Consider the following 24,358-nt stretch of genomic DNA (forward strand, 5'->3'; position numbering starts at 1 on the left):
TTCCAGCTTCATAAATGTGAATATTTTCTGGTTTCTTTACTCTTCTATGACAGTAAACTGAATATATTTGAGTTGTGGACAAAACAAGACATTTGAAGACGTCATGTTGGGCTTTGGGGAACACTGAACGACATTTTTCACCATTTTCTGACAATTTATAGACAAAAAAAACTAATCGATTAATCAAGAAAATAGATTAATCGACAATGAAAATAATTGTTTGTTGCAGCCCGAGACTATTATTGCTAAAAAGAACCATCCAAACTCTGACCTGAAACTTTCTATAAAAACACTATTTTTGGAAGGGATGTCTAATTATTAACCAAGGATGTCCTTGATTTTAATCTTATCCCAGTTTGTTCTGTAAAACATGCTCATGTAAAAACAACTCTGGCCCTTTATTTACACTAACAACTGTCCCGGTCTGACTGAATGTCACCTGCATATCTTTAGTGTTTATACCTGGAGATATTCCCGCCAATAATTTAGACTAAATTTAGAATACATTCTAAAATTGTATTACTCACTTTTAAAGCACAACTTGGTCTGGCCCCAGACTACATAATGGATCTCTTAACACCCTATGCGCCTGAGATCTATGTGGTCTGAGATCATCTGATCAGCTACTTCTTGCTGTTCCCAGGTCCAATTTTGTGACTAGAGGGGATCAGGTTTTTGCTGTCAGGGCTCCCAAACTCTGGAATGCACTTCCTGTAAAGATTCCATCATCTAAATCTGTATCCACTTTTAAAAAACCTTTGAAAACATATTTTTTTTAGGATGGCATTCTTATACGGTCCCAAAGTGCATTATGACATGGTTGTGATGCATGTGTATATAGCATGTACACATGCGTCACTCCACATATGCATAGGTAAATATACGTATGTATACATCGGTTTGTGTATGCATGTGTATATTTATACACATTTATGTGTATACTGTATACACAGTATATACATATATATATATATATATACACACACACACATATATATATATATCTACCACCACTTTACTACTCTTATTGTTATGTTCTGTGATGTTCTGTTTTTACAGTTACCTTATTTTTTTTTAACTTTATTCGTCTGCTTTTATTGTCTTGTAAAGCACTTTGTAACATCTGAAAAGTGCTATATAAATAAATGTATTATTTATTATTAGTATAACATGAACCCACATATAGAATCATCTGTCTCGAACCAACTGAGAGGCTATAGGCTGAGCAGAACAACACAACTATATGATACGTTCCCAAACTCTTTGTCCTTCAGAGCAGGAATAAGGTTATGTGTCCGACGGGAATTTCTTAGTACATCGTAGGCATCTTTTCCTCGTTTAAAAAAAAGAATAAAAGAGGCAGTATTGTGAATTCCCAGCAGCAAAGCGTGTTATTTAAAGCTTACTGTAGTTAAAGAGGTTCAGCCCAGTTTTCAACAGCTGCACAGTAACATGGAGAGCCACAGAGAGCTCTCCCACAGAGCGTCTGTCGAGTGGCTGCCGGTCAAACACGCATCTCCCTACCTGTGTGGTCGAGGGTCGGCCCTCTGTGGACGGCGGGAGCCCCGTTGGTCTGGATGAGCCACTCGGCCCCCGTCCCGGTCTCTCTGGTCCAACCGCAGAACGACGAGAAGTCAAAGTTGCAGGCGAACCACACGTATGCTGACGAGAGAGAGAGAAGAGCGGTTGAAGGTGAGTTTGTTGATAAAGGAGATTTTCATGGTTGTGTTTTACGTGAGCTGAACTTTCAAAAGTCTGGAGAATAAGTAGCAAAGGTGTACGGCTTCAAGCAACAGATGCAACAAAGTCGTCACTGTTGGGTGCAACGTCTTCAAAATGTCAACTTCTTTCCGGTAGTTTGGTCCATATAATAGCAGAATGGCCTTGTTGATTAACTGACTAATCGTTTCAACACTAGTTTTACTACGTTTTTTTTTTAATCAGGCGCTTCTTTTCACCCCGTAGCAAGATGCTAAACCATACGCAAGTGGAGGTTCACGCTGTCTACCCAAGATCCTCCTCTCTTGGACACAGACACAAGAACACGATCCCTCACTGGCTTCCCTGTCTTTTATATATATTTGAGGCTGTGGCATTGAGAGTAGGGTTTTAAAAAAACAACCATAGAGGAACGAGTATCCTTGAAATTGAATTAAGCACCAAACTCTTTGTTCAACTTTGCCAGTAATCTTATTTCTAGCTGTCACAGTCAGGGCCTCGTGTTTAAATGGAAGAGCTTGACTGATTGTGAAACTGTGTCTGAAACGTCTCTTTCTGACCTCAGAATCAGGGGAGCTACATGTACAGTATGTTTGACAATTTTTGTAACTTTCCCGAAACCGTCAATCTGACAATCACGGTCACTTTATGCAGCGATTGGCCGGCTGTGTGAAGGTGGGGAAGTACGCAGGGTTTGAACTTCTCTGTAATGTTCTCTTTTTTCATCCTTTACGCATCTTTTCTCTATGATATTTTACTATTCGCTATCCGCTACAAAACTAGTTTGTTTCAAGCATACTGAAGCCTTAATCAACTGTTATCTGTTCCTGTAAAACTATCCAGAAAGTCAATCAAATGTTCCAACAAGTTTAAGCTGCTGCCCCAATCCTGTCATGGACCTTGTTCCAATGGACAACACTATAAGCATAAACAATAACTACTGGAAAACGAAAACAGTCAGAAAGGTAAAACACAGTTTCCCTGCCTTATAAGTGTTTTTTGTTAAAATAAAATAGATTCAGAAAGTGACGGCATGTTTATTTATATTGCAAATGTTGAGATTCTATACTCCATTCAAATCGCCACTGACAGAGAGTTACTGTTTACCGTCATGACGCTGCCACCTTGTGGTCCCCGGCGCACCCTCGCATGTTATATCGCCTCTAGAATAATATCAATGTTTAAAAAATGTCCGTTTGTTATAATACTTCACCCACAAAATGACGGTTTGTCATTTGTCACCGTGTATTACCTCGAATTCTTGAAGAAAACTTTGTTTTTCTTGCATGCCTCCGTGGTGGACAAAGAATAAAAAAAACAAAAAAGGAGAAAAGTCTTGATGATTTGAAGTAAATGAGAGCCATGTTTAAAAATGTGTTTTAAATAGTAAAGTCTTAGCAAAGATACATATGTTTGTGAAGTACTGAGAATACAACCGGATAAATGAAACGTGGATTATACAGCACGACTTGTGTGAGAGTTTGTAAACAGATGTTTTGATATAGTTTTACTGGTGTTAAACGTGGCCCCCCATTAACTTCAATTCATCCAGACTTTTCTCAGTTTTTTTCATTCTCTGTTCACCGTGGAGGCGTGCGAGGAAAACAAGGTTTTCTTCAAGAATTCAAGGTAACACGGGGAGAGTAAATGATATACAAATGGTCATTTTGTTGGTGAAGTATGCCTTTAAAGGCTGCTATGTGGTAACCAATTCTGTTTTCCAACGACTTTACAAAATGCTACGGCATCCTCTCTTTCCAGGCTAAAAACTCTAATCATGTGCGGTGTTCACCCACTAAATTGGCTCCAGTCTAGAGGAGGGGGGGGGAGGCAGAAGAGACAGCCTGAGGAAGAAAGTCTTGTAACATCAATATTAGAAAGCTGTTCCTGCTGTAATGTACACGCAGTATAAATTGTATAGCTTGTGGAAAACATATCGCTGCAAACAAAAAGGGCTCGTGCAGATGGAGAAAGGGGGTGAGAAAGACCGAGTCGTACAGCGCTGAGGGGCGCTTCCCTCCGCAGCCTTGGTGGAACCTAGACGTTACCGCTGATAGAGAACAGCACCAAACACGTACAGATGTTTGGGATCAAGAGAGGGAGAGAGGGAGAGGAATGGAGGGAGAGAAAGGCGTGGTGCCACCAGCATGCGGATGTGGCCCCTCAGAAAAACCCCAAACAGAAAAAAAACTACATTTCCCTCCCTCTTTCTGCCTGTGGCAGCAGTCGACTGGCGGCAGCGGTTCACCACAGCATCCAAATGAATGCAGAAATCTCTGAACGCTGGACATGTTGTTTCTGAGAGGCTAATAGGATGCAGAGATGACCGTGGAGCCGGTACCCCCCCACCCCCTACAACCTCAAGCTGTCTTCACGCAATGCTTTGACTCGGCTAATTGAGACCCAAGAGGCCTTTATTCTCTCCCTCCAATTCCTGTCGTTTACCTTCACTCTCTGCCTTTCTGTCTCGTCTCTATTCATTCCTGGCCGGCTCTCCCTCTCTGTCGCTGCTGCTATCTCTCCACCTATTCATCCCTCTTCTCCTTCCTCCCAATGAATTGAATTCGGTGTATTCACGAGGGATGATAACCTGTGAAACGGTGCTAAGATATTCATGCAGGTGACAAAAACACAGCGCTCCGTTTGGCTTTAAATGTGGAGCGTGTGCAGCCTCCCCAACCTCAGTGTCTCTCAGTGCACCAACAACTGCAACTGGTCAAAAATGTCACGCGTTTTCTTTTTCATTGTGACTTTTGGGAACGTGTGTCTAACGTTTTCCCACCATGTCATTTAGTATAGTGTCAGTTTCACACAGAAGTCATAAGGTCATATTTGAACAACAGACTGAATATAAGATGTGGACGTCGACACCGTGATGTCACCCAATGGTTTGTGGCCGTTTTGAAGCCTCGAGTTCGGCATTTTGGCCGTCGCCATCTTGGTTTTTTGCAACCACAAGTGACACGAGAGGGTGGAGCTAAGCACAACCGAACGCTGAATAAGACATTTTTAGGCTACCAAAAGGTTATAATGAGCTTTCATGAACTGAAAACACACTGTGAAAGGGTTAAAGTTGTAAGACGAAAACACGGACAATGAACATCAAGCTGTATTTAAGAAGACTTGAAACTAGCAATTGAGACCATAAACTCATGTTTACAATGTTTACTGAGGTAATAAATCAAGTGAGAAGTAGGCTCATTTTTCTCATAGACTTCTATACAATCAGGCTTCTTTTAGCAACCAGAGGAATCGCCCCCTGCTGGCTATTAGAAAGAATGCAGGTTTAAGGCACTTCAGCTTTGGCTTCACTTTTCAGACATCTGGTTTGAACCTCAAATACCTTGAGATGGTTTTAACTTATTGTTTCTTGATCACTACACTAAGCATTTAAGATAAATCAGGAATATGAAAGAAAAATATATTTCTGTTATATAAATTATGTTTCTTTTTTTTTACTTTAATTTTCTTTCTTTCTTCTTGTTATCATGCAGGCTGTTTTCATACACTGTTTGTAGCTATACCTACGAAAAAAGTGTAATTCGTATATATCCCACAAAATCAATTTGTATGTAATCCACATAATTGTGAACCAGGAAGTATAAAGAGCGACAAACGCAGCGTAGGTTAGGAGATCGGGGTGGATGGGTGGGTCTAAAAATATTGTCCTTTTGCCTTGTCGTTGATTTGTCACATAACTTACGTACTGAAGTTACGCCAAATTCATAGTTAATTCAACCCAAACCACAATCTTTCTAAGTAGTTTTGATTCCTAAACCTAACCAAGTTGTTTCCTGTGAAAGAAAACTGTATGCATGTAACGAACGGAAATTGACACGTGTTGTTGGACATTTGTAGGAAAACACATGAATCATTTTTTGTGAGATATCCTAAGAACTGTTGTATGAGAATACGTCACATCTATGTTCTGATTTATTCTATTCTTATTTCAAATACTTCTAATTATTTATATATTTGATGTCACCTTTCTCTATGTATCTGTACTTATTTATATCCTTGTGCAGCTGCAACACCCGGATTTCCCTCCAATTAAGGTTTATCTTATCTTATCTTGTGAAATATTGGATATCTTCACCTCTTTAGGCCTGAAAGAAATCCTTAAAATTAAGCAATGGAGACAGAAAAATCACTTAAAAACACAAGACCATAACTGTGAAAAGGAGGTGCTTCGTTTTAAAGAGTCACAAGGAAGAAAGACTGGTAAACACTGCTATAGTTCCGTCTGAGCCTCACATGAATTCTGCTGATACATTTCAAGCCATTGCAATGAAGAATATGAGGCAAATAAAATAACCGTTATGTCACAAATAACCATCTGTCTTTATTGCTTTAACTGCAGGAACAAGAGATCTGTGTTGTGCTGTTTTTTTTTTGTTTCTTTCTCTTCACATATTACTTCTTCTGAACCTCTGTTTCCTTCCCTTTTAATATTAATAAATATATGTTGATGTCTTTATCTCTCTTTTCTTATTCTCTCTTTTCTAAAAAAGAAAAAACATGATAAAAAACAACGCACGTGTATTTCAGAGTGAATCTATCAACATCCCTCTCTGCAGTCCAGTGGTGTGTCAGGGCTGAGCAGCACTAGGCTAAAGTCTCATTTGTGAACTGGGGAGATGAAAAAGCCATTTACTCTCACAAAAGCCGGTTTCATTGTTCTCTGTGACTGCAGTCGGTACTCTCGGCGACACTGAATGATGGGACCGTCGGCTGAATTAATGCACCGATCTGGCAACCCTGAACTGGCACATTTGTTTGTACATGTGCCTGTAAAATGGTTCACCTCGACTTTAACGTTACTGTACAAGAGAAGAGAAGACGGGATGAAAGGCAGAGGAAGAGAAAAGATAAAGAAAATGAAGATGAAGATAAAAGGTGAGTAGTTCAGATGAGAAGAGGACAGTAGACATGGAAGCAGATTGTGGCGGACAGCCTCACCTGGTATGAAGTCCATGATGGGGTCGGCCGCTGTGGTGCCTCCTGCTATAAACAGATGGGAGAGTCAGAGTGGGGTCAAAGGTCAGACGGTTTGGTCCCTCCCACACAGATGCCAACACATACACTCAGTTTACAAGAAAGCAGTAGAGTGCTCCAGGGATGGTGTTTTTTTGTAGGCCAAAAGCCAACGGGATTGTTCCATCGGGTTTTGGATTATAGCAGAAAAGTTAAAGTACATTTATTTGTCACGTAATTTCTGTACTTAGGTAACGCCACTTCCGGTGTTATTTTAACCCTTTTCCTAAACCTAAATAAGTTGTTTTGTTGCCTAAACCTAACCAAGTCGATCTATTCCTAAACCTAACCAAGCAGTTTTATTTTGAAAAGACTGGATTGACACGTGCGTCACATGTTGCTATACATTCGTAGGAAAATGCACGAAAAATACGTTGTTGAAAATCGTGCTGAGCGTATGTACACGAACCAAATAGATTACATTTTGCGACTATTTCATGACTGTGTTGGCCTTTTGTAAGACATATAAAAGCTTCAAATTTCATGAGTGGGGTGTTTACTGATGTATTTTATATCATAAAACAAAACATTAAAATCTCTTATGTAAATGTAACCACAGACCTTATTTCAGGCATCTAACTAAAAACCCATTCAAAAGACTCATTGATTACCAGATTAGGGAACCGGACGTGCTAAAATGCTAACTCATTTCCTGGTTTTAGGACTCATTCCTGCAGCACTCTCTAAAAAAATGTCATGTAGGGTTGCACCGCAGTTCAGAAAATATAGTATAGTATATTTTATTATAGTTTTTATATTTGGATATGAATGTTTTTCAGAGAAGATCTTCACTTTCTCAGCACAAGTTCTCACAGTTTATAAAATCGGATTTGGTTACAGTAAAGGGGAGATAAATGAGAATTTTGAGCATGGATGGGCCAGTCTGATTTTGATGTAGCAAGTTAAACAGAAAAAATACCCATTCAGTCCAAACTTATACGGGGAGAGGGAAGATGAGGGAGAATTTTTCATGGTCTTAGTCCAACGACTTTCCCTTCTGTCAATGTCAAGAAGATATATTATCGTAGACATGAAAGAGATGAGTGCTGCAGGATGAAAGAGAAGATGGGCATGCAAGAGTGGTTCACGTCTTAAAACAGACTCTATAAGTAGACTTATATTTAAATGATTCTAATAAAAAACTTGTTCTTTTTAAAAAGATTTTTTCACATTTAGCATTTCTACCTGTTGCCTCCAAAGCACACTGTAACTTTTTAAGGAGCGCTACGTACACAAACTCATGAATACAGACACAGAGGAGGGTAGGAAGATAGTAACAGGAACTGAGTTTACCCGTCACAGTGTCGTAGTCGTAGGGAGCCTCGGTCTCGCCGCCGCAGTCCTGCTGTCCTTCCTCGCAGTCTGTAACCATGGTCGTACCGGGGATGGTGATCGGCGCTGTGGTGGTCGCTCCAAACGTGGTCATGGGAAGTGTAGAGGCGATGGGCGTGGTGGGAGGAGCTGTAGTTGTAATGTCTGGATAGGGAGAAGGATAAAAGACTGTTTGTCTCTGCCATTTTCAGCAACACATTCTCACTCCCAACTCGCTCAGTCAGTGCCCCTCGGCATGTAGGCCGATGCACCGGGTACCCCTCTTGTGTTACTTTTGGACGGACCAGGGACGGCGTGTCAATATACGCTTGTTACACGCATAGTGTCCTTTCAAAATAAACTTCTGTTATTACAGGAAGTTAGGTTTAGGCAACACAACCACTTGGTTAGGGTTAAGAAAAGGTTGTGGTTAGCTTAGGAGACAAAATAAGTCAACGTTACTTTTAGTTTCACACGGGACACGAACACTGGTCTCTTGGTTGAAAGTCATGTACTTGTTTGACTGCTCCACCACCCCTCCCGTCTGCCCTGAGCAGACTCTCGTGCTCATAAGACTATGTCACTTGCTCTGACCGTCTAATAATAGGGTACCTCCATGTGTCGGTATCAGATGCCGATGGGCACTGACCAAGCGGCGGTAACAACATTAAAAGACATAAATACCGGAGTATAACCAACTGACACATTCATTTATCATATACAAGATATACCCAGTGGTGTGCAGTGAGTGCGGCCATACATGTTGTTGTAGTGGCTCAGTTTAGAGCAGAGAACTGTTCTATAGTCTGTATCTTATCACAGTGGTTCCCAACCTGGGGTCCGGGCCCCCTAAATGCGGCACCATAGATCACAGGGGGTGCGCCAGGATTTATCTGCTCTGAGGTTGTCAAAATTAGATTTGCTCATGTATAACTGAAATCATAATAACATACTTACTGGATAATTTATAAAAAAGTGTATATAAAACTATTTAAAAATATATACTGTATATTTTTTGCTACTTAGTAGACAACCTTGTGTTTAAACCCAGTATTTGTGCACAGTTGCAGATAAAGATCAGGCTACACTAATATTATTATATTATTATTAGAACTATATTCCAGTGGTAGTTGCATACAATTGATTTCAACTTGTGTGATCCAAACATTTCCAATAAATCCAGAGAGTTGTAAAGTCCCAAAATCTAAATTTGTTTTTAAAAAAAGATAGATGTAATCATTTAAAAAACGTATTATATTTAACAAAATATTCTGCTTCAGTCCATATTTGTTGGCGTTTAGCCTTTCAAAAACAATATTTTCAATGTGGTCAAAAAACTGTTTGCTCTCCCGCTTGCCGCACACAAAGAAAGCATGCACTGACGAGTAATATTCATTAAAGAGAGCTGATTTATTAAAAAACTAATTTAAAACTCTGAATCGTTTTATTAAAATTGAGGATTTTGTTCGAGGATTTGTAATTTTTTCAGGGTGATGACGTCAGAAGAATAAAGAACTTTTCCAGGAACCCAATAAGGGCAGAGTTTTGCAGCTTTAAATGTCGACGACTGAAAAATGAGACTTGACTCTATTTGCCAAATGTTAACGTTAAATCCCACGCAGAAAAATAAGCAACTTTAAAAACAGGCGTTTTCAGTGTCTCATCACATGTTTCTCACGGGAAAACTGTCTCAAACCTGATGCTTATTAATCTGTTATCACCATCCCTAAGTTGCGGACAGGAATGAGCAAAAGAAACTTTTTATTTATTTGATGGGGCTCCTTAAAAAGGTACTGAAAAATAACAAGGAGCTGAGCAGAGCGTTGCTACTTCGGAGACAGGTTTTTATCACCACAGCGTGACATGTAGTAAAACAAAGCTAAATTTAAGAGGCATCTATGCATTGTAATAACTTCTGGAGCTTAATGACACCATTGGTTTTATCTATGCAGGAGAATTGTGACTCATTTGGGGAAAAGAGATATTAGGTTGAATACCAGACACTCTCATTGACAATCCTGCAAAACTGTCTGGATACTTCTGGAAGATTGAAGAGGAGACGTTCTTCTTTCCCATCGAGGACCAAAGTAATAACGACACAAACCTTCTATCTTGTTAAATTCCACCACGCAGTCGATGTCTAGTGATGTGTTTTTATGGAAATGAAGCAAATTGAACTTGCATTAGCATATGTAGACTATGTAAAAACCCCAGATGGTCTGCATGTAATTACACTTTGTAAGGAAGCGTGTTTGCAGCGTTGTGAGTGGGACGGAGGTTTGCTCTCACAACAGCGTGGATGTAAGTGGATGAATTAACTCAAAGCTTGAAGCAGCATCAGCAACGAACACAAAGGGAACCTGATTAAACTGCTGATCTGCAGGCGTGTCGTCAGCTTGTTAGTTTTCTCTCCTGTGAGCTTAAGTTGACATCTTGATGTTTTTGTAGAAACAGGAAGAGACTTTTTTCCTTTGATGAATCAACAGAAACACTTTTTTGGAGAAGGAGTTGTTCAATAAAACTAAATGAACTGCTGGTTAAGTGATCTTATATTTGGCGCCTTATATCCAAAAAGGCCTTTAATATCAGTACATTTTGATTATTTAATAGCATGAAATCAGCTTGTTTGGCTGATAAGAGCACTTGAGGTCAAAGCTTTATCATTATGTACATTAATGAAGAGATAAAGTCAGGGAGCATCAAGGTAGCAGAAGGCTGTGATTTGGATAATTGGACATGATTGCTAATGTGTATGTTTGTGCTCGTCTGTATCTTTAAGTGTCTGTGTCATCTGCACGTCTGCATTTTCCAGTGCACACGTGTGGTTTGCATGCATTTGTGTGTGTGTTGTCGTCGTTCTCTCCTTCTGAAGTGAAACTCTGTTCATCTGGGACACACACACACGCTGCTTCAAATACCACACTTTTCTTTCTTCCTGTTTTCCCTCTCTTTTCTTCTTTTGGTCTCACTGCTTTCACGCCTTCTCCATATGCGCACACTTCTGGAGTTATTCTAATCCAAAACATGATCTTTCCCTAAACCTAACCAAGTAGTTTTACTGCTAAAACCTACGGAAGTAGTTTCTTGTGAAGACGGAAGTTTATTTTGAAAAGACTGTATGCGTGTAACGAGTGACATGTGTTGCTGGACATTCGTTGGAAAACGAACCAAAAAGGAGGATACATTTTTCGTATTCGTTGTATGAGAATATGTTGGCGAAACACATTGTCAGCCACTTCATCCAAGCATCTATACAACATTATTACACAGATTTGTTGAATACTCAGTTCTGTTTGGTCAATCATGGCCAGGTCCATACCAACAGCAGTACATTAGCTGCCTGTGTACGGTCGCATTCTCTGTCCTGCTTCAAATACACTTTATGTATATATAAATGCAAAAACAATCAGCGGCTGAAGGCTTTTGAATTTTTTAAACCAAAAAAAACTTGAGGTTTTCATGGAATCTTAGGAGTTAAGTTGATTTATCAACTTAATCTCCTGTCTCCATTACTCCTCTCGTCTTTCTCATATCTCCTGCTCTCATTCCATCCTCCTCTCTCCTCTCTCCTCTGTCACACAAACACACTCTTCTCTCATCGTCTACTCTGCAATCTCGCCGGCTTTGGCTGATCCTTATCGTTCTCGATGCAGGGCAACCAGATACTCAAACTCCACCAGAGAGCCTCCCTCCTCCCTTCATCTGTTCCTCCCTCACCTACTGCGGGAGGTCAAGCTCCCCTCTTTCTCATGCACGCACGCACGCAAGCACGCACGCACTCACGCGCACACACACAGACACACCATCCAGCTCTGACCACTGCTGCAGTAGAGATAGTAGCCTGCCATGGCATGCGTCAGCCTTTCATCCCCTCTCTCTCTCTCATTACACCAAACACTGCAGATAAGCAGTCTGAAGTGTAAGCAGTTCACGGCTTAATGACTGATTGGTTGGCTGGCTGATGCCACGCACACATTAATGCAAACACATCTGAAAATTATGTTTGCATGTTGAGCCTGTTCCCTCTAATGTTGCAGAGTGTTTTCCTAAAAATTGAGCAGCTACACTGAAACCCCAAAAATATACGAAAATGTTGAAACCGTCTTCTATTGGCTACTTGAGCCTTGAAGCTGCAGTGGTAGAAATAGAGCAAATATGATTAAAAATGACTATATCCTGACAGCAGTGCATGAGACCAGTAATCCTAACGGCATCTGCAAGATTTCGCAGACCGGAGGAAAACAACCAATCAGAGCCGAGCTGGAGTCTGCCGTCCAGCTGCTGTCTATGAGAACCGGCTGTCAATCACTCGCAAACTCCAACCAAACGGTCAAACTAGGCAGCGTTGATCAAATATGAATCTATATTCTGTTACTGTAATGCCTATTTCTCTCCTCAAATGTTCTCAGAAACATCTTGTAGTGCACTGTTTAGCTGTAAAATGAGAAAGTTTGTGAACCGGCAGCCATGTTGAGATCAGTTGAGGAAATACCAAGCACCGCCCACCAGCTGGAGCACAGCCAATAGGAACGCTCTCTCTCTGAAATGACCTGTGATTGGTCAAAGTCTCCCGTCACGGGCTAGATGTTTTAAAGCCTGACAACAGAGCCATGAGGAGGAGCAGAAGTCTAGTTTTCTCTCAGAACACTTGAATTACAATATGCTGAAAGGTTATTATGGAATTTTTGCCCAATGATGCCAGAAATATACTGCCTACTGCACATTTAAATGTGCTGAATTAGAAATTCAGAGCATTAATATAGCAGCAAACAACTATTGTCTATGTAAAGATCTAGAGGAGTAATGTCTACCTGAGTAGAGAATGAAGTCGCTCTCCCTCTGCGTGTGTTGTAATCAGAGCTTCACTGTGCTTTGTTGACATCGGCGGGCCGGCTGCGTGTGCATGTTCGTGCATGTGAGAGTGCCCCACTGACTAGCTAACGGCCGCCACTCTGCACTGTGCTCATACGGCTGTTACAGCTGATAACGCTGTCCCGACCGGCGGCGTCATTACGGACAAAGTAACACCCACACTCTTGTTCCCCCTCAGGTTAACACTGGTAGCTCTGGCAGCACTTTTGCAATTGTTTTTACAATTTAATTTAATTTAATTAAATTATTTTTTTGTTTTAATTTGACAGTATTTATTGCACTTATACCTGACATGGAAATCTCACTTTTTACAGTATGGAACCTTTAAATTATGGATTATTACTGGAATATATAATAGACCATTCAGGAGATATAAAAATACCAAAACACTTATGTTCTTCATGAAATTAAAAATGAAAATTGATATTGAGTGAATGCAGACACTCTGTTGGTTAATGGAACTCACCGTCCAGTTCACAGCCCAGCAGCTCCAGTCGGAGGCCCAAGCCCTCGTTGGTGGCTCTCTCTGGGTAGATCCTGACGAAGCGGGTCAGGAGGGGACCCATCGACCTCAGCTCTGGGGTGTCGTGGTTCTGATTCCCAATGAATATCTGAGGAGGAAGACAAACAGACACGTCAGGGCCTGATTGTACTTTACACTTGATTTTATCCACTGTTTTCCAGATGCCAGAAAAAGACAATTAAAGAACTAAAGTTACAAAGCCTTTAACATTGAATTAACTGTATGATTTTTTTTTAAATAAGGAACAGTAATGAGAAGCTCTAAACTAAAGTTAATATACTCTCTGTCTGATCCAACTCAGTGTAATTTCTAGCTGCAAATAGTTATTGGCTCAGTGTGAACAGAGTACCAGAGGAAATGTGTTTAAGAGGATGCCTGCAAATGTTATCGAAGAATAAAGTGCAAAGACCTTTCTAGTGTGAGTTAGAATGACTTTCAAGACCAGTTTTGCTAATTAAATGAATTTGAAAGTACAAAAATAATTCTTCTATCAGAGGAGAGATCAGCTCCAGAATGTAATTTTAGGCTATATTCCATCGAACATGATGAATTCCGAGGCCTTTAAATAGTTTTTCCTTCAACAAGTAAATGATAAATCCGTAAATCCCAGACAGATCCGAATGCTCTTTCCTGCTGTTGTTGAATCTCTGCAGCACTCGTTGCACTGTAAAGCTCATCCACGGTGCCGACAACAAAACCAACAATATCGTATTCTGTTCTGATGTAGGTCTGCTTCTGATCACGCTATCGGTCAGTTTGATAAAAAAAAAAAAGCCAAAATAAAATGAGAGGAGGAAAAACAAAGACAAAAGCCAGGAAATCAGAACCAGAGTCAGATCCTTTCATATGTCCAACGTGGAAGCAGCACAGATGAAAATGGTTTCCGTCACACTGGGAGCCAAGAGGTGGGAGACCAAACACCAACAGCCCTCCCGCCTGTCTGCAGAGCTGACATTTCCTTTGCTCCTGATTTACCACAGGCTGCAGTGTGGCATCATGGGTAAAGCTGGGATGTGCACCAGGCAGCATATATCAAAATTTGAGTCTGTATGGGAACAATCGCTAACTTTTTAGCATTTACCAGACACAGTTGTTTTGTTGTTGCATTATTTATTGCATACTGTGCAGCAATAAGTAATGCAACAACAAAACAACAAACAACAAAACAACTGTATATATTCTGTCTTGAGCATGTTGTTTATGTGTTGTTTTATTCTATTTGTAGTTTTTTTTTTTAAACCTCTGGCGAGATGGAATTTAGCCTTTCAAGCTAACTCTGGCTTTATGTACAATTTTTTTTTCTTCTGTTAATCAATGAGCCAGTGTGACAAATAAATAAATAAACATTGATCACTGTATACAACGTATCTTCATACAACGGTTCGTCTGATATCTATCGAAAAGTTATTCCTCATTTTTTGTGCGTTTTGCTACGACTCTGTAACAACTTGGTTAAGGTTAGGCAACAAAACCACTTAGTTAGGTTTAGGAAATTAACTCTGGAAGTGGCGTTACTTAAGTACGTAACTTACGTGACAAATAAATCAACGTTGACTTCTGGTTTCACACGGGGTACAAACCGCGGTCTCCTGGGCGAAAAAGTGTGGTGTTTTTGACCCACCCGACCTCCTCCCTACGCAGCGTTTGTCACTGTTTATACTTCCTGGTTCTCAATTACGTGACAGTGAAGTTCAGTATTTTGGCAGTTAGTATAAAATAAATAGTTTCGCAGTATCAGTTTAAGAATTATGCTAACATGCATCAATCAGACAGTGAGTTTGGAGTGCTACGGATAATTAAAAAATTAAAAACTTCACAAATAACCATATAATGAGTAAAAGCTTGTTTATCCAACTTTTTTTTCCTTTTTTTTTTAAATCAAAGAACTGGATATCTTCTAATGCAGTTCTTAATATTTCGGAATGATCATTTAATGCTAATCCAAGCAGTAGAAGAGCTCCAAGAGAGTTATGTAACACAACTATATAATAAATTTAAATATTATAAATATATGATTAAGAAATATAAATATTGCATTAATATTTACTTGGGTTTCAAGGAAATTGATATTTTGCCTGAAATAATTGCCAAGTTACAGAGTTCTTTCCAGAAAACGTCCTATAGATATTTTGGGGAAATTATGGACCTATAAAATAAAGTGTTTTAGCCAGGCTTCAGTTTTGTTTCTGTGTTTCTGTGTAGGACGACAGTGTGCCAACACCACACTCATAAACTATAACAATAATAACTTTAACTACACAGTATCTTCTTATTTTTCAGTGTTAATGCACTTCATACCCCAAACATGTTTCCACTTAACGTACAGTATAGTTAACAGAACTGCTGTTCAGGATGAATAATATAAATAATATAAATAATAAATAAAGTTCAGTTCTGGATAAATCAGCTTGGGTTAGTTTGTGAACAACTACAATTACAATTCTGGATTCAGGTCATCAATGTTTTCCTTAACATACTATCAAAGTGTGCCTGTTCTAGGATCGGTGTTTATGCTCCGGTTAAGATGACCAACGTCTCCTTCTGGATATATACACTCATATTTATGCATGAGCATATACAGCATGTATAAACTCATGTAGCAGCCAGGGCCTCACTGAGCCTTCCTGCCTGGTCTTTTGAAGAGGTTTTATAAAAAGGACACAGGAAACAGAGCAGAGAGGATTAGTGAGGGGACGGAGGAGCATCTAGATCTCCGTCTGCAGTAAATCAGCAGGAGTCTTGACGGCCAACCTCGTCCTGCGCCCGGCCATCTGGAACACATAGAGGAGGATGTCGCACCAACGGGGCCAGCCGAGTAGAGGAAGTCTCGGAAGCAACGACATGAATTTCCTCTTGAGGACAAGAATCAAAGTCACTCAAGTCGCCAAGAAGAGTTAGAGACTGAGACTGAGCCTGGCGGGATCTAATATCTTCAGAGCTGAACAAATAAATAAATAATTAAAAAAAAAACACCTGTCAATGAACTCCTAACAAACTCCAACAGTATGAGAGGGCAACCTCGATGATACTTGTAACGCATCATAGCTGTGAATAACTGAAGACGACTAATGTTTTCATCAGCTCCTCTCTTCTCTCATCTGGATTAAATCAGCAGTGGGTAGAAATGGAGCAAATATGATAATATGAAGTTATTTTTATAAAAGTATCACTATATCCTGACAGTAGTACACAAAACAGGTAATCTGAAAAAAATCATGTGCCTCTGTGTCCTCCTGTGTCCTCCTGTGTCCTCTGTTGCTCCTAATGGCATCTGCAAGATTTTACAGACCGGAGGAAAACAACCAGTCAGAGCTGATCTGGAGTCTGCTGTCCAGCTGCCGTCTATGAGAGCCGGCTGTCAATCACTCGCGGCACCGCTGATCAAATATGAATCAATATTCTGTTACTGTAATGCCTATTTCTCTCCTCAAATGTTTCCAGAAACATCTTGTAGTGTACTGATTAGCTGTAAAATGAGAAAGTTGGTGACGCCGCCGCCATGTTGAGATCTATTGAGGAAATACCAAGCACCGCCCACCAGCCGGAGCACAGCCAATAGGAACGCTCTCTCTCTGAAATGACCTGTGATTGGTCAAAGTCGTCTCCCGTCATGGGCTAGATTTTCTAAAGCCTGAAAACAGAGCCATGAGGAGGAGCAGAAGTCTAGTTTTCTCTCAGAACACTTGAATTACAATATGCTGAAAGGTTATTATGGAATCATTTTTGCCCAATGATGCCAAAAACGTTCTGCCTACTGCAGCTTTAAGGCAGTCGGACAGATTTTAGTGAGTGAATCCAATTAATTTGGGTACAGACTTGTGATTTCACACGTTATTGTATTTTTGGGAGTGTTATTATGGCAAACATAATGTATACAGGAAAGTAATGGATAAAGGAATCATTAACACAAATAATATTCTTTTACCCACACCTATCTACAAGTTTAATTAACAGTGTGTTTGATGAACAGCATATGGGACGTCTGATATGCTGTGAAGGGACAACGCAAAGCCTCGGTGAATGAGTGAAAGAACAAATCAATCAGCAAGCAAGGTGATAAATAAATAAATGTTAAGGTCTGGTGCACAGACTAAATCCTTCCCCTTCACCTCTCCTCAAGGTTTTGTTGAGCGCTTCAGACAAAAGCATCCAACAAACAGCAGTCAGAATTCATACTGTATGAATAGCAGTCTATAATTTGCTAAACATTTCGTTCCAGGAGAAAATAGCAAGTTGTGTTAATGTGTTAAAATAATTAGTGGCGTTAAAACAAATTTGCGTTACCGCGTTATCACGTTAACTTTGACAGCCCTAGTCATTTTGCAATTGAATAAAATGTGATGAAATGTTTGACTGTCTGTCTGTTTTTATGGTGTCTTGTAAACCCATGAGGGTTGGGCACTTTGTGTGCATGACACGAAAATAAAGAAATCAATCAATCTCTGGACCTGGGTTGAATGTGGGCCAGATACTACCCGGGTTAATAAAGAATTCACATCCTTAAAAGAAAGACATCTCTATGGGAGAAATCTCTCTACATAAGCGTGTAAGGAAGCACCTGTGACAGCAGTCACACGCAGGTTGAACGCACGTTATGCATGAACATGTCAGACCAACCTTGGGCTTTGTGGTGTTGTCCTCCTTAACAATGGTCCACTCCTCTCCGTCCAGACTGTGTCCCACCTTGAACCTCTTCATAAAGACGTTCCTGTCGCGGTGTTTCCCTCCCTGGATCACCACGCCGCTCACCATCTTGTCCTGGCCCAGATCCACCTGTCAGGGACGAGATAAACGGTTGGTTTTTAACTCACTAACTGGCTGATTTATGACTTATTGATAAATGATTGTACAGTACACTGTTGTTCTATCTTGGGTTAAATAAATGCAGCAGAAATAAAACAAAACCCTATCACACCATTCAGTATCTTGCTGACAGAATTTGATCATCTGTTTGTCCAATGAACCGTACTATTCCCCATCATTAAACGTTCAAAGTTCAGTCACCTGCAGCCACTCGTTTCTGAAGGGCTGCTTGGTTTGCTGCCCGGTCCAGCCCGATCTACCCGTCAACAAGCGGGCGTTTTCAGCCACCCAGCCCCGGTCGGCGTACGACGAGGCGCCGATCTGAGCATCTGAGATCTGACCGGACACCATCCCCAGCATCCCTGAACAGGGGTAGTCTGTACAGACAGAGAGAGAGAGAGAGGGAAACAGTGGTGGATAAGAAACTTTTGAAAGGCGTACAGTGTGATAAGAAAGGCTACTGCCATCCTTATCTTGTCACCGCTTTAGTCAGCAGTTTTAGTTGATGCCCTCTGGGCGCTGCTGCAGTGTTTAAACTCAGGAGTAAAAACACCAGAGACTTGTTCATCATCTCTGGGAGGGGGTTGTTTTAACACAGAATGATGTAGCTTTCTGTGGTTATAAGCATGTATGAGGACTGATTTCGAATGACTTAATGTTAACTTGTGGTTTCACCTGTAGCTCTACTGTCTCTACCATTAACCCTCTGAACGCAAAGCAGTTTCAGGGTGTTTTATTTGCTCCGGGCCCATTTTACTCACTGCGTCATTGTTCTTTATTGCAATATACAGTATACTGCCATGTGACTGTTGGTCTCAGGGCTGCACAATTAATTGAAATTTTATTATCAACATCAATATGACCAGTAATATGAGCTAATACAATTTTCAAATTGCAGGAAGGCAAAACATTTTTTAAAGGTGAAACTTGTGTCAAAATACCATTTTAAATTAAATATTGTGGTGCTGCAGAGATGTCCTGGCCTACATATCATTATTCTCTACAGAATTAACAAAACAGCTCTGTTTGGTACAGATCTCCACAAAAATCACACCATAATCATTTTAATACATTTCTCAATGAAAATGAGAATAATGATGTAAAAATGATCATTCCCTCTAATATCGCAAATCAGTCAAAAGAATCGTAATTTGATATTTTTTCAAAATCGTTCAGCCCTAGTCTCAGCTGAGTTATTCATGGCTTCCCATGCGCTGGGGAGCGCAGAATTTAATGTTTTTTACATGATCTGGTTTGTACAAACGATATATCTTTGGCAAACTTTTAAATGAGACTTGTAATAAAGGGATTTTGATGAAATAGTAATGTTTTAAGTTTAAATTTGGTTGATTTTCCTGATGGAGGCGTTCGTTGCACATGATTCGTTCAGGGACTTTAAAAATCTGACGATATGTTCTGTTTTCACAGTTTCTCGCTATAATAAATGGTGTATTTTTGGGGATTTTTTAAAAAGAAAACATGCCTTTCAAACCCGCCGGCGGGTTGTAGAGTTCAGAGGTATTTAATACTGATATAACTGGTATGACTGCTTTACTCTATTATACTGGTTCTGGTTACTAAAGGGGGAGTCTACATGTGACCTTGAGGCTACGAGACAATCTGTTGTATAACCAGGCCACTCTGTTGTTCCAAGTATTCAAGAAATATACTGGGATAATTACCGTATAATTGAAAGACTGTTGTTGTGCTTTTTGTTTTCTCGGAATAAGAAAACTTAATTAAACTGTAAAATATGTGGACACAATGGTCTGGTCACTGAGAGCCCAAGTTAAATCCATTATCCACAACAAGCTAGATCTAATATCCGGACTCAAACAGTTGTGGTCTCAGTGTGATATTTGTATTTGACAAATGCTTCCAGAGTTGTATCTGGGGCTTAACAACAGCTCCTGAGGATGTAAATTCCTCCACAATGTGAATATACAGCTACTCCGTGTTCTTTATGGAAACCCCCCACAGTACTGTCTGTGTGTGTTCCTGTGCTTATGAGCACCAAATGTCCTCCCAGGGATAGAAAAAAATGGCTTAAATGGGCAAAAGGGAGCTTGTGTTTCCTGTATTTTATGACTTCTTTAAATTGCATGATTTGGATTAGGAGTTTGGTGTAGGAGTAATTACAGAAAATGGATTAGATTAAAGTCAAAATGAGGATGAAGTTTAAGGCTACGGGTTTTGGAGTGAATGATTTTACGTTCAGTGCTTGCACACCACACACACACTTTCCCAGTTACGCCATTATATCTCCTGAATCACCTGTGTAGCACTCTACAGCCTGTTTCCTACTGCATGAGTAAGAGCCTGATCTCTACGTTATGGAGCTCTCCTACCGAGAGTAGCTTGTAGCACATCAAGGACTGAGGTTTATATAATGTTAGAGGGTGAGTAATGAGGCGGCATGATTTTCCTCCGCTCCTCAGTAATGAATAACGGTGTCCTTCTGTGGGAGTTGGCGCTGGCCTTGGAAGCGGTGATTATTTTAAATCAACAGAGAGCAGCAGGAGGTTCTCGTCCCGCAGCCAAAAAGATGCTGGTTTGATTCACGATGTGCAAAAAGTGAGAAAATGTTATTAACGGGAGAGTGTACGGTCCGAAAAAGAACAGATAAAACTCGTCAAGAAGTGTTCTTGACTGTCACTCATTTCCTTTTCACATGAGGTGTTAAAGGACCAGTGTGTAACATTTAGGGGGATCTATTGGCAGAAATGGAAGATAATATTAAGTATGTATGGTATATGTAAGTATTAAGTATGTTTTCTGCAGTGTATAATCACCTGAAAATAAGAGTTGTTGTGTTTTTGTTAGCTTAGAATGAGCCGTTCATATCTACATAGTGAGTGGGTCCTCTCCAAGGAGTCCGCCATGTTGCACCACCATGTTTCTACAGTAGTCCAGAACGGACAAACCAAACACTGTTAACTTTTCCTGCTTGGACCGGAGTCGATAACGTTACCCACTGCCGTTGCCGCCGCTCTCTCTCTCCTGCTTCACCACTCACTTCCCACATACACACGCACACTCTACGTACAGGCTCTGCTCCAAATGACCTACGCTACTCTGACAACAACTGGCTCTAAAGAGGGTCATTCGCGTTTTTGCGTCGGCCATCGTAGTTCTCCAACACGCTTGGCACAGGTTTCAGTTGGTTGCAATCTCATCACCTCACTGCTAGATGCCGCCAGATTCTACACACCGGATCTTAAACGTTACTTTGTCTTTTCCCTTTGTAAAGATACATTCAGTGTTTGTAAAAATGCATCCCAGGGTTTAGGAGAGCACATGTAAATCTGTATAAAATGTTTAAGAAAGTTGATTTTGCATTTGTGAAAGTAAGTCAGAAGTTCAACAAAGTAATTTTGTGTTTGCAAAAGTTCACTGACCGTTAAGAAAGTTCAGATTCAGGTTAAAGGAAAAGAGAAATTAAGTACTTTCACTTCATGTATTGTTTAAATTTGGACTTTACATTAAATATAATACATTTTTGAATGGAAAATGGTGAAATTTAGTCTAGGTTATTGTTTTTGGTTTACCAAAAATGAAAGATAGTGCTAGAAATATATTAACAAACAAGAGTTAATAAAAACATAAATCACTGCATCAAGAGTTGAGGAGCTGGGAGCGTAGCCTCGTATCATGTACAGTATGCGTGAGTTTGTGTAACCTACCTGAAGTTCTGCAGCCGTAGATCTCGAAGCGCATGCAGATGCCTTGCTCCCAGGACATGGGGCGGACACGGATGTAGCGAGCCAGAGTCTGTTTGGGGAGGAAGGAGCGAGCCTCGTCCGTCGGGTTGAGGTTCCCCTGGAAGATCTGACCAGTAGAAAGAAATATTATGAATACTTTGTTACTTCTACTACTACTTCTGTTATCATTGATGCTGCTGTTACTGCGACTGAACCTAGTACAACTCTGATTAACTACTACAACAACTACTAGTAGTATTATTATAATTACTAGTGCATTTACTGCAACTGAACCAGGTACAACTCTTATTAATTACTACTACTACAACTACTACTATTACTACTACCATGCTTGTACTAACACTGCCAGTACTACTACTACTACTAGTAGTAGTACTACCACCACACTTTTACTAACACTGCCACTACTATTACTATTACTGCTTGTACTAACACTACTACTACTACTACCACTGCTTTTACTACCCCTGTCACCACTATTACCACTATTACTACTGCCTCTACTACTACTACTTTTACTACTACTACTGTTTTACTACCCATGAAACTAATATTACTAATAGTAATATGAGTGAGAGGTAGTAAAACAGTAGTGGTAGTAAAAGTAGTAATATTATTACTACTACTTTTACTACTATTACTACTACTACTACTAGTAATAATAATAATAGTTTTACTACCACTGTCACTACTACTACAACTACTACTGTACAAACATTGCTAATTTCACAGTTACTACAATTACTACTGATGATTTTACTACCACTGCTACTGCTACTGCTACTACTGCTTAACCAACATAATCACTACTACTACTATAACTAAAACAATTACTACTACTGCTGCTTTTACAACAATTGTCACTACTATTACTACTGCTTTACCCACATTGCCACTACTACTACTACTAAAGCAAATCTTACTACTGCTGCTATACTACTGCTCCTACTACTTACCAAAGCCACCACTACTAATACTACTACTACCTCTGGCCCAAATGTATGCTATTATGTAAATTACCTGATATACTCCATGATTAGCTATATAACGTGTTATAATCAGCTGACTGTATATAAACTGGCTTGTTGTGGTTTGAGCAGGTTTGACTCGTGACTAAAGACACTTGACCTGAACATTTTAAATAACTTGGAAGCTGTTGTGCTCCAACAGAACAAAATCAGTACATGTATTGAAACTGTCTGTTCAACATGAGGCATTGGAGCCAAATTTGGCACCCTGGATAAATCTCCAGGCTCGATTTAACAGTAGCTGAGACTTTGACATGATTCGTTTGATACTAGCATATGTACTTGTACCACGTCTATCACTGTGACACTGAATGAGAAACTCTGGAAGCTATCAGTTTATCTGTGCACCGATGTCACTAAGACAACTTCCAGACCAGTGTTCCTCCAATGCATCCTGACTTTGATGAGACTTTCAGCGTGCTCGTTTCAGTCAAGGCTCAGATTAGGGAAGCTGCCAAATGCTGTCAGCCTTGGAAAACATTGATTCAGCCATCCACACACATCTCTCCCCGTTGATTAGGAGGCAGAGTCCTTCATTACTCATCTATATTAGATACATAAGGGTTATTATGGCTCCTCATTACCTTCTGCTTTGAGCCCTCCTTCACGGTGACCCAGTCCTCTCCGTTGGAGCTCAGGTCCACTTTGTATGAGCGAACATAGTAGTGCTTCTTGGTCTCTTTTGAGATCGCTCCCTGAGTCCCGATGGCCGTGACGAATCGGAGAAATCCCAAGTCCACCTGGAAACAGGAAAAACAAGAAACAGGTCAATGGAAAAATTCAGACAGGATTGAAGGCAAGGTTTGAGAGTGCATGAAACGTAATAAGCAAGCAGAGAAGTCTAAACGGTTACCTAAAACCAATGGAGTTGAAATATTTGGCTAAAAGTTATATATAAATGGCTGAAATATATAGCTAAAAGTTATGTATAAATGCATGAAATATATAGCTAAAAGTTGTGTGTAAATGGTTAAAATAAATAGCTAAAAGTTATGTGTAAATGGATGAAGTATATAGCTAAAATTAATGTATAAATGGATGGAGTATATAGCTAAAAGTTATGTATAAATGGATGAAGTATATAGCTAAAATTAATGTATAAATGGATGGAGTATATAGCTAAAAGTTATGTATAAATGGATGAAGTATATTGCTAGACATAACGTATAAATGGTTGAAGTGTATAATAGTAATGGAACAACCAACTTCTGCCTCTGACAAGTGGTATTAGCAAACTTGTAAATTTGACCAAACTGACTGACCAAACATTGACATTCACTTTTCCACTTTTATATAATTAATAGTGTTAAATTAATCTGAATGATAACATTATTTGTATCTATAAA

General features: G+C 39.9%; 2 protein-coding genes across 3 annotated transcripts in view; both read right to left on the bottom strand.

Annotated features, from left to right (window-relative positions):
• Positions 1 to 1,474, bottom strand: part of LOC119497930 (integrin beta-1-like) — a 53,858-nt gene extending 52,384 nt beyond the window's left edge. Inside the window, exon 1 of the mRNA XM_037786370.1 lies at positions 1,465 to 1,474. The gene's annotated coding sequence lies outside the window, so the exon portion shown is untranslated. The remainder of the gene's footprint in view (positions 1 to 1,464) is intronic.
• Positions 1 to 24,358, bottom strand: part of LOC119497929 (neuropilin-1a-like) — a 106,833-nt gene that overhangs the window by 6,739 nt on the left and 75,736 nt on the right. For both annotated transcript variants that reach the window (XM_037786368.1, XM_037786369.1), the window contains exons 7-14: positions 23,597 to 23,752; positions 21,946 to 22,090; positions 18,464 to 18,639; positions 18,077 to 18,232; positions 13,403 to 13,547; positions 8,047 to 8,229; positions 6,679 to 6,723; positions 1,525 to 1,662 (exon numbers count right to left, since the gene is read on the bottom strand). In XM_037786368.1, coding sequence (XP_037642296.1) covers positions 1,525 to 1,662; positions 6,679 to 6,723; positions 8,047 to 8,229; positions 13,403 to 13,547; positions 18,077 to 18,232; positions 18,464 to 18,639; positions 21,946 to 22,090; positions 23,597 to 23,752 — 1,144 coding nt within the window. The remainder of the gene's footprint in view (positions 1 to 1,524; positions 1,663 to 6,678; positions 6,724 to 8,046; positions 8,230 to 13,402; positions 13,548 to 18,076; positions 18,233 to 18,463; positions 18,640 to 21,945; positions 22,091 to 23,596; positions 23,753 to 24,358) is intronic.

This window comes from Sebastes umbrosus, chromosome 12 (assembly GCF_015220745.1).
Source record: "Sebastes umbrosus isolate fSebUmb1 chromosome 12, fSebUmb1.pri, whole genome shotgun sequence".
NCBI classification, from domain to species: Eukaryota; Metazoa; Chordata; class Actinopteri; order Perciformes; family Sebastidae; genus Sebastes; species Sebastes umbrosus.